Source organism: Spinacia oleracea, chromosome 1 (genome assembly GCF_020520425.1).
Source record: "Spinacia oleracea cultivar Varoflay chromosome 1, BTI_SOV_V1, whole genome shotgun sequence".
NCBI classification, from domain to species: Eukaryota; Viridiplantae; Streptophyta; class Magnoliopsida; order Caryophyllales; family Amaranthaceae; genus Spinacia; species Spinacia oleracea.
In genome coordinates, this window is record NC_079487.1 from 71415981 (window position 1) to 71426959 (window position 10979).

A 10979-nucleotide genomic window follows, 5' to 3' on the forward strand; every position below is an offset into this window, starting at 1 on the left:
CTTGGTCTTCTTCAACTGTCTCAGAAAGGGATCTTTGATAACCCCGGCTATGGTGTTGGGTCGGGTTTCTTCGGTGTTTTGCCGGACCGGGATATCGCTCGTAGGTGGCGGGCTATTATCTGTTCGGTACACTCTTCCAGATCGGGTTAAGTTGTTGACCTCGGTTTTCCAGAGGAGGGTAGGTGAAGGGTATTGCGTGCCATTCTTCGGTGAAGTAGTTCTGGCCCCAAATGCCGCAGACGTCGTTAAATTCAAAGTGTCCTGGTAATCGGGCCAGCGGTTCCCCTTGAGGTGTTATATACCTCGAGGGGTCAATAGTTGTGCACTATGGGTGATCGAGTGTTATGCAGCAGGCTCCCAGAGGGCTGGTGTTGGTCCTTGGTTTGTTCACGTTGGGCAGGGGAATGATGTTGTCTTCTATCATATCTTGTATCGTGTTCTTAAGGAACCAACAATCTTCGATGTCGTGGCCTCTGACCCTGTGGCATTTGCAGTAGGCAGAGTCAACCCAGTACTTGCTTTTGACTGTAGGCTCTGGTGTTGGTTCTAATGGGACCAATTTTCCTTGAGCGCATAGTTTGTCGAATGCCGCTCCCAAAGTTGACCCTACTGGGGCGAACTTTCGGCCCTTGAACCAGCGTTTGGTCCTTGGCGGACTGTTTTCGACGGCGTGGACCTCTTGGGCCTGAGATTTCTCGCCTTTCTTTTAAGTGTTGTTCCGAGGTGTGTATTGCAGTTTTGCCGCGGCCTTTTGGGTGCTTTTGAAGAGATCGTCTTCAATTTTGATGCCCACGTAGTAGATTCTTTTAAAAGAATCCAGACCGAGGTACCGAACATGTTTTTTATAAGCTGGGTCCAAGTTGTCAATAAAATTTTGGACTAACTCTTGTTTGGGAGGCCTCTTTATTATCTGAGTGGCTTGCGCTCTCCATCGACTGAAGTAAGTCGTGAATCCTTCGTTCTTTTTCTGCGAGAGGCCTTCTAGCTCGCGCATGGTTACTTAGCTTGGAAGTCCATGTTTGACGAGTATTGTTTGACAAAAATGTTAGTAAAGTCCTCCCAAGTGGGGAAAGTCTTAGGGTCTAGCTCATAGAACCACTGGAGTGCAGTTGATTCCAGGGACAAGGGGAAGGCTGGTAGATACATGGATCTGTCTACGCCTTTCAGGTTCATCGCGCCCACAAAGCTCAAAAGGTGGTTCCTGGGATTATCTGTCACCTTGAATTTGGGCAAGTCAGATGAATTGAACTTGTCTGGTAATTTTCCAGCAAGGGGTGTAGGGTCGACCAGAAGAATTTGCTTCCCGTGGTCTGTTGGAGGACCATTTTCTCGATTTTCCTAGCGTTATCCTGCTCATTTTGGGCCTGAGTAGCCGTTAGTTTTTTATTTTCCATGCGGAGCTGTTCCATAGCAGTGGCCATTAGCTGGACCTGTGCGGTCAAATATTCGAGCGACATGTTGCTAGTTGATGCAGAGGAGAACCGGGGTTGGAAGGCTGGAGATCCTGGAAAAGGGGAACGATGGGTGGAGACAGGAGTTACTATTTCTGCAATCGGACTGGCAATTGGGGTGACAGACTCAAGACGTGCTAATCTTTGATCTTCAGTTCGGCGCCAAGTAGCGGAACCAGCCCTATGTTACAAGACATCTATTTAGGATGACGGATTGGTGTACTATAGGATACAAACTTAATACTGACTCGGAATGACTCAATTTCTTGGGTAAGGGTAGTTTCTTACAAAGACTTAACTCAGGTGAACGTCAAATTACTTATTTTTTAGCTTGAATGGTGTCATGCCATCCATAAGTATCATTGGAGAGCCGACAATTACTTTTACGAATCGTTTTTTTATAGTTAGGCCAGAGTACGCGAAAATTGTCAAAGATGAAGCCAGCTGTGCTAGAACATTTCAGCGCTTGAATTTGCAGTGTCGGAATTTTCTAGCGCTTGCCTGTGGAGCGCTGGAATTGCAGGCACTTGTGCAGATTTTTCCTTTCAGTCAGTTTTAATCCGTGGCTTTGAACTTTACAAAACTGGACCCTTCATTAGAGCGTTCGTGCACTCAAACGTTCAGCATTCCGACGCAAGTGATAAGTAATTTCCGCGTACTGGCCTTTGGGTTGGATTGGTAAAAGCTAATGCGGATTTTCGTTAATTTTGATTTAAGGATACTTCAATTTTGCGAAAATACCTTCGGCGCAATTTTGAATATGCATTCCGACATGGGTATTTTCGGCCAGACCTACGTAGTGCTTAGGCAAATGCGTATTTTGGTCTTTCGAACTGGTTGCACGATAGATTGGGTTCTGAATTTTCGAGTTCTGGTAAATAATTCAAATGCGAGGAAAAGTGAGTGTGCGCTGGAAATACCAGCGCACGACAGGGCAGCGCTGGAATTTTCCAGCACAGGCCTGGTCAGCGTGGGATTCTGGTGCGCCGACCATTGTGATTACTTTTCTTTTCCTCGTCGTGTGCGCTAGAACTTTCTAGCGCTCAGCTTCTGAGCGCTGGAAATTTCTAGCGCAGGTCAGAGCGCGCTACTTTTTTCTGGCATTAGGCTCCTGACTGCGGAATTTTGTTTCTGATTCGTAGCCTGAATATTGTTCGACGTTTAGAGTATGTTTTAGGAGTTTGATAAGCATTGTTGACCTTAAACTAAGCGTCTGGTTGATTAGTTTCACATAGCACATCAAATTTACATCAAACTAATACATTATACATATACAAATTTATGTAAGTAGTTTACTTTAGTAATGATTTGTTTTTTTGTTTTTTGTTTTTTTGAGAAAGAAAAAACATAGATTCAAAGAGTTTGGTTATATTTCTCATGTTTTCAATGCATAAAATATTATCGTACAACCCGAACAACTGGCCAAAATACCAAACTCAATACATTTTTTTGATTATATATAGTCTTTCTTAAAAATAAGAGGTGATTATTAAAAAAATTAATTACATTATTTTACTTTATTTAATTACGACCCGTCAAAAAAAATACTTTATTTAATTACGAAAATCCCCGGTGTTTTACAAAATTCGCAAAGAAGGTAACAATTTCTCAATTCCCGTAGGCACAAGTGCACAACTCGAAGTTTAAACCCCCACTTCGTGTATGCTATTCAGGCCACTAAACCCTTGAAAGTTGAAACCGAAGAAAGAGAGAAAGAAAGAGGAAGAGAAATGAACAGAGTTGCGTCATTTTTGCTGAAGAAAAACAAAGCTTTGAATTCCATCTTGTACAACAACGTCAAGGGATCATTAATTAATAGCAGTTGCAGAAATTCCTCTAATGAAGGCTTCAGATTCTTCTCTACATTAGGTTCTGCTGCTGCAATCACCGCCAGAAATGCACCTATTTCTGCCTTCAGATCATTTCCCAAGGTATTTTTCTAGCTCAATTTTTCTGGGTTCTTTCTGATTTTCCTGGAATTTGTCAATATTTCGATGTTGTTACTTGCTAGGATCATGGACCTTTTTTTTTGGGTTAAGGGTATTATTTTAGCTCTATTTTCTGGGTTCTATCTAATTTTACCGGAATTTGTTAATATCACCCTGACCTGCTTGGATCATGAAAAACACTTAGCTTTTATTAATCTGAAAAGGGTACATTTTAGATCAATTTTTGTTGTTTATTCTGTTTTTTTGCGTGCCCGAATTTATAATTTTGCCTGCCTTTATGATTGGAGTATGAAGTAGTATTCTTGTAAAATTATCATTTCCTATCTTACACTGATGAAAGTACTGTTCCGTTTTATATTGATTTTGGCATTAATTAGTAAATTAAGAGCTGAGCTAGATAGGGGAAATCCGACATTTTTCTTTATGCTTTGAGAAATGTATCAATTTGTGAGATTTGGCAAAGTAAATTGGATATAATTGGGGTACTAATTGTTAGGAAAACTCACACTATTTTGGAGTTTTCGGTGGCAGAAAAAGAATAACTTTTGCCTGTTGTGCATTGGATGTTAAATGTTGTAATGTCCTTGTTTTAATTCAGCTTCTGTTGCTATGTTCATGTGTAATAAGTCTTTGCTCCTTAATCATGCTACTGATTGTAAATTTAATAACAGGGTATCCATAGATACTCAATGAGGGGCATGTGCACAGCGCCTTCAATTCCCACTGGAAAATCAGGATTGAAACTATTAGTGACTGCTGGGCCACGTGCTCAGATGATGGTTGGGATATGGCTATTTGGTTCTGCAGCATGGGTGTTTAGCATGGTTATCCTTGGTGGAATAACTCGGCTTACTCGTTCTGGTCTTTCAATGACTGATTGGAAATTTACCGGGAACCTTCCTCCTATGACGGAGGATGAGTGGGCACTTGAATTTGAGAAATACAAGCAATCACCGGAGTACCAACGGTTAGTGCTCACTCCCTTTGAGTTCATTGTGGTACTACTATTAAGCAACTGTTGTGGCGTATGACAAGTGTTTTACGATGGTGGCATTCTTACTAGTAATTGCATGAAATCTGAAGTATATAAGCTTGTGTCTTGTTTAATTTGTCTAATGTTTGTTGTTTTTCTATGGGTTTTCATCCAGTATAAACAAGGGGATGAGTCTTGAAGATTTTATGTTCATTTATTGGATGGAATATGCACATCGTATGTGGGGAAGGGCCCTTGGTATCATGTTTGCTTTGCCATTTTCTTATTTCCTACGTAAAGGGTTTATTACTGTACGCCTCGGTGTAAGGCTTTCAGCTCTTTTTGCGCTTGGGGCTGGGCAAGGGCTCATTGGCTGGTGGATGGTTAAAAGTGGTCTTGAGGTAATGCACTCAAACTTAATCGAGGACTACATCAATTCCATGCTTGCATAATAATGATTAGTCACATCTCAACCAATTATTTTTCCCTAACTTAGGAACCTGAATCTGAATATGCTGAGCCAAGGGTGAGTCCTTACCGGCTTGCAGCCCACCTTACTTCGGCTTTTGCTATATATTGTGGTCTTCTTTGGACTGCTCTTTCTGTAGTGATGCCTGAACCACCAGCCGAGTCATTAGCCTGGGTTAACGGTGCAGCAAAGCTTAAGAGACTTGCCATCCCTGTGAGTCTCCTTGTTGGTGTCACTGCAGTCTCAGGAGCATTTGTTGCTGGAAATGATGCTGTATGAAAGTTCTCTTTTCCTCTCTCATCTTCATTTATTTGGTTTCTCTGCTATTATCTGTGACAAAGAGTGACAAGGTATATTTCATTAGGGCCGTGCATATAATACCTTTCCTAAGATGGGAGATACTTGGATTCCAGATGATGTTTTGAGTATGAAGCCAATTATGCGAAATTTCTTTGAAAATACATCTACAGTGCAGGTACAAGTTATGCTTCCATTTTATACAACGGTCAACTCTGTAATTAGTGTAAAAATATATCCTGCCTGTATTATAAAACTATGTCATACTGGTGATTTCCAAAAGCGTTCCTGAAACCATGGTATCTTCCATTTGTAGAAGATTAGTTAATGTTTCCTTACGTGGTACTGCTTCTCTTTGTTATTACAAGCTCAGGGGCAAAGTGGCACTGAATAAGCTTATTGTGTTTGTAGTTGCTCTTCTTCTCTTGCCGAGTTGCATGGTTGCATCTCAAATTACCTTATTGGATCCTGGCGAATTGTGGTCTTCTAAAGTTTCTTTTTTGAATCTTCCAATCAGATCTGATCACCCCCACCCCAACCGCAACCACAAACAAAAGGAGAAATAAGAAATTCAAACAAACTCTAAATGTGCATAATGAACCAATTATTGGACGTTCTTATAGTCCTTTACAATTTATCATTGACAATAGGGAAGTTAAGATCAACCCATCACCATGAAATGGTGGAGTCCTCTAGTGCATCCCATCTCTACTACTTCTGTTTTATTGGGTAAGATAAGCTCATAGGCAGCATTACTGAATCCTTGTGGCTTGTGTGATTGTATTTGTAATATGCCATACTGGATAATTCAATTGCTATGACTGCAAGCCAACAGCTGGGAATGAAAAGCCTTAATAGGATCTCTCGGCACGGATGCCAGTATAATGGCCCTCGAATAGTTTTTGACCTGTAGAGTAGCGTACCTTAGTAGGAATGTCGTTGTAGTAACGAAAATGAGAAGTCTTGAAATTCGCTTGATTGTAGTCAAGTATTTGCTCAATAATTTATTCTACTAGTGTGTCGATTGGTTTTGACTTGGTATATGCACTTGCAGTCCCTTAAGATCTTGCTGTCCACAGTCAATTCCTATCTTTAGTTATATTCAAGCATGTATTGTGATTATGTGACTAGAATGATTAGATAATTTGAACTTTCTTGTAGTGAACATTCTAAAGTCATAATTAAAATGTTGAAGGATGTTTCGATGAAATAATTTGTATTACTATGTGATGCAGTTGGATCATCGTATCTTAGCCACTGCAACACTGGCATCAATCTGTGGTTTGTGGTGGGCTGCAAGGAAGCTGGATATCCATCCTGCTGTGAGATCTTTAATTGGCACTACTCTCGGAATGGCCGGTCTACAGGTGAATTTAAACTTTCTAGTGCTTGCATAATCAGCTATACCTGGAATAATTTATTATTGATTCAGCAAATTGTAGACATTTTATGTACAAATTAGATGGGCCCTGGTGCTTCTTACTTATCTCAAAAGCATAATTCTTTTTGCAGGTTACACTAGGGGTTTCAACTTTGTTGTCATACGTTCCAGTTTCGCTTGGCACAGCTCATCAGGCTGGAGCATTAACACTTTTAACCCTGATGGTCCTGCTTACTCATATTGTTCGCAAGCCATCTCTATCTCTTCTAAGAACACTGCCTTCAGTTGCAAAAACAACATGATTGCATCATCCCTCTTTTTCAGAAATTGTGAGTATTTAGTTAAACTTTCTTTAACATTCATTATTGAGAATGTTCATGTTCTCGCATAGTTTGGACTAGACTCTGGGACAAACAATATAATATGAAATCCTCAAGTTTCAGATGATAGTGTTCATCATAAATTGGAAACTTTGTACCAATTCATGTACAAAGATATGTAATACCAGATTATTAGTGTTTATCACTAAATTGAATTGAAGCAAAAATACACCCCCAGTCCCTATGGATCCTCCCGGCCAAGTGCACACTGTGTTCCTGTTTAAATATTTTCCCATTGCTTTCTGGACTGATGAATTGATGTTTCTAAATTTATGGAGCGGAAGTTGTATCGAATCCAAGGAACTCTCTTTAATAATGGTTGCTTTGAAATTTCTAACCTTCTTGTTGCCAAATCGATTTTAAAAGACCAAATGAACCATTTTTTTCCATGCTAAGCAATTTGATCGATCAAAGTGTGACAAATTTCTTCCTTCCTATATTCTATTTTGAATACACTTTAAATATGACATGTGACAAATTGACAATTTTCAAGAGTAAATCTGAGATCCTATTTTAAAATATGCGAAAATTTGGAATAATGGTTGATATTTATACGACTTTATATTCAGTAAGTACAATAAATCTTCTAAAAAATGCAACAAAACCGGACATTGCTACATCTACCCACTGGGTAGATAACCCACTACTAATAGAACATTAAAAAACAATTAATAAAGCTGATATGGATTCCACTACCACACTCTCTATTAGTGGTGGGTAGTTTACCCGGTGGGTAGATAAAGTTTTTTCCAACAAAACCATGGCGCAACAAAACCCAAGTGTAAAATTTCATCCACATGTGTTGGCATCCTGATTCCAAGGTATTACCAACTTCTAAGGGAACAGAATCCCGATAATAAGAAGTCTGTATTCAAAATTGCGGTATTTTATTACTTAATTTTGTGAATAAAGCAATAGAATTCGGAGACCATAACCAGAATAAGAGCGAAGCACTTTGATATTTCACCAGATTATCAAAATTTACCTAAATACCTATAGGAAATAAGCATATGCATATGCAAATTGCAATGATCATATATCCGTGCACATTCAACTTTAGCAAATTCCAAGTTTCACTTTATCAACGGTAGGAAATTGGAAGAAAACTCATGTTCTACTCCGTTAAAGCAAAGAGCTCAATCAATTGACTGCATCGCTTCTCTCGCCAGAATCTTCAACACGGCCACTGCAACAGTAGAAATGTGGCAACTTCACACGACCACAACTCCTACAGGCAATAGTAGAGGTTAATTCATAAATACAACTGCAAACACTGCTTAAATTTAGCGAGACAAGGTGGTAAACTGGGAGTTTAATTCCATGACATCATAATATTTACACACACAAAGCGTTGGGAAATTTGACCAATCTCTGTGATTCAGGTGGTTTTCTCCAAGATGCCTCTTTATTAAGATAGAAAAAAATGCCACTAAGATTGGACAATTACATTGCTCTTAGTATTCAGCATTCTTTCTTACTCCATCTGCTTTATTAAATATTAAAATAAACTTCACACATTCTATTTTTGGGTGCCCAAAATGATTTTCGCATTTCTTTTACAAACTTCTATCTTTTCTCTCTTCATCTCTTCATAAACTATGCTGTTCTTGACCAACATGCTGAAATTTGTTTTTTCTCTCTGGCCACTTTTTATATTTTACATTAAAAAAAAAACTCTTAATATTAGTGCCAACCCCAAATGTGAAGTTCCATTTGGGACAAAGGGAGTAGGAAACAAGAAATTCCCCACTGCTCCAAAGACAATCAGATCTAGCTACAGAAATACTCAAATGGCCAAAAATAATACAATGGTTTGCCACTGACTTTACTGTCCTATCTGGTGTATAATTCACACTGGATATTATCATATGATATCCAATTAGGAGAATAAGTTCACAAATGTCCCATACTCCCACTATAATAAACTGTGTGAAGGGGACTTGCATAATATCATTCTTAATCAAATTCTAATGTACTTGCGACCCCAAAGAGGATCCACATGTTATAGTATACCTTTATATCTTCTATACAACTCATAAATGCTACAATACTTTACACAGTTCTTGCCAAGTCAAACATAAAACTTACAAACAAATATAAGTTGAAAAACCTTACTTGCATCGGACTATAACAGGGGTAGGTTTCAAAGCCTTCGGCCCGTTTCTAAGGCCTCTCTTGTATTTTGAAATCTGATCAAGCAAATATGATTCACATTAGTAAATTATGCAACTAGCCAAACCTCTTTGTAGGTTATAACAGGTGTTAACCTCTTTTGCTTATATACCTGTTAAAATCATTTTCTACAAACAGCGCAATTTTTTCAATAAAGACATCACAACATTTAAACCAGCCCAGTTCAAAAGAACATCAAAATCTGGTGTCTAAAGAACTCAGTGGCAAGGTGACATGACTGTTAATATGCACTAGAACAAGCCTTTTGTACTAACCTTTCCCAAATTAAACTATCATGATGAGATGTCTACAAAAACAGGCAGCATAAGAAAAAAGGAAAACCAAATTCCACGAGTATCACTCATATCAAACATGAGGTCCTTAACAACAAGTGTTTTCTAAGTCGGAACAGCAGCTACGATACAGTGCCAATTGAATTAATACCCTCGTAAGAACCAACAAACAGCTTCAATATTTTAGTTTGCTAGCAACTACTACACCCAAAAACAAGATAATGCAGCAATCAAAATTTAATTCACACTCCACGGCCCCAAGAAACAAACCAGAAACCATCGACATAGTAGCTAATATTGAGATATCCTCACCCTCTTCAGGATTCAACAATTTTGAAAATGCAGGCAATAACCCAACAACAACAAGTCCAAAATCTAGAAATCATAAACATCAGTACATATATTGTAGAAATTTCGTATCAGCATGCCTCCAAATCAACAATTAACACCCGTTTTCAACTGAGCAGGGACAATATCAAGTAAATTGAAGCACGCAAATGACACCAATAGCACACTAAAGTCAGGAACAAGCAACAATTAACATAAATCGCCAACAATGTAGCACAGTAGCTAAACCCTAAACCCAAAAAACTGTAAACGTTATTCCTTAACCCTAAATACTCCAGCAACCAAAAATCCCCAAAGAACAACAAAGGAACTGAAATTGAAACCAATCTAACAAACAACATTACTTAATTGTGTTTTTAAAATTAAACGAAAAATGAGGGCATAATAAAAAATTTAATTCGTTTACCTTCTTTTTGGGAACAGCCATGAGGTCCATGAATCCGCTCCCAATAGCAGATTCTGGAAATTCGCAGGAAAAACTGGAATCATCTTCAGGAAGAATTGAAGGGGGCGATGATATTGGGTCAATTGAATTGGCGAAAGATGGTGGAAGTGCAAAAGCGTGGGTAAATCTTCTGACAGTATGCAGGCACCCATCAACATTTCCCTGCAAATTTCTTTGTATTCCCAATCTGAACGCCATCAATTCGCTATCTTTCTACTCTGTGAGAAATCCCCACAAGGAAAAATGATATCAAATCCAGGGACTTTTTTTTCAGTTTTTTGCGTTGATGTAGAAAAATAGTGAGCTTCTTTGTGTTTGGGGAAACTCGGCTGGGTTTAAGAGTGGAGAGGGAGAAACTAACCTTTATTTAATGGAAAAATAAATTATATGGAGTATTCACAATTACTTATTTATAAGGATTGTACGATAAATATTATATACCGGAGTAAATGTTAACTCAAAATGATTACGGAGTAAAAGTTAAGCTTATATATGTAAAAGTTATCTAATTACTCCAATTATTTATTGTTGCAACATGCCCCTCTACACGGTAGTTAAGAAAGTGGTACTTGAGTGGGGAACAACCACTTTAGTCACATTACTCACTTCATCTTAGGTGTAAATTTGTAACTTTGGGTAAAAAATGTTTTCAATTTAGGTATATTGCAACTATTGTGACATTTCCATTTTAGGGAAGTGTTGCAAATATATAGAAATGGAGGAAGTATTTTTTAGTGATAAATTTTTTAATTTTAGTAAAACTTATTTCTTCAAAATCACTAATAATGTATAAAACTAATCATTTAAACCTTTAAATTGTT

General features: G+C 38.3%; 2 protein-coding genes across 2 annotated transcripts; one reads left to right on the forward strand and one right to left on the reverse strand.

Moving 5' to 3' along the window:
- Positions 1 to 3065: 3065 nt before the first annotated feature.
- LOC110776959 (cytochrome c oxidase assembly protein COX15) lies at positions 3066 to 7101 on the forward strand. Its single transcript, XM_021981530.2, has 7 exons — positions 3066 to 3382; positions 4072 to 4367; positions 4549 to 4774; positions 4870 to 5115; positions 5207 to 5317; positions 6375 to 6506; positions 6652 to 7101. Exons 1-7 carry the CDS (start codon positions 3182 to 3184, stop codon positions 6820 to 6822), a joined length of 1383 nt encoding a protein of 460 aa, XP_021837222.1. The 5' UTR covers positions 3066 to 3181; the 3' UTR covers positions 6823 to 7101.
- Positions 7102 to 7768: 667 nt separating this feature from the next.
- Positions 7769 to 10520, reverse strand: LOC110776961 (uncharacterized). Its single transcript, XM_021981532.2, has 3 exons — positions 10120 to 10520; positions 9016 to 9089; positions 7769 to 8128 (listed from the first exon to the last, which is right to left on the reverse strand). The coding sequence occupies exons 1-3, from the start codon at positions 10354 to 10356 to the stop codon at positions 8041 to 8043; spliced, it is 399 nt and encodes a 132-aa protein (XP_021837224.1). The 5' UTR covers positions 10357 to 10520; the 3' UTR covers positions 7769 to 8040.
- Positions 10521 to 10979: the final 459 nt, after the last annotated feature.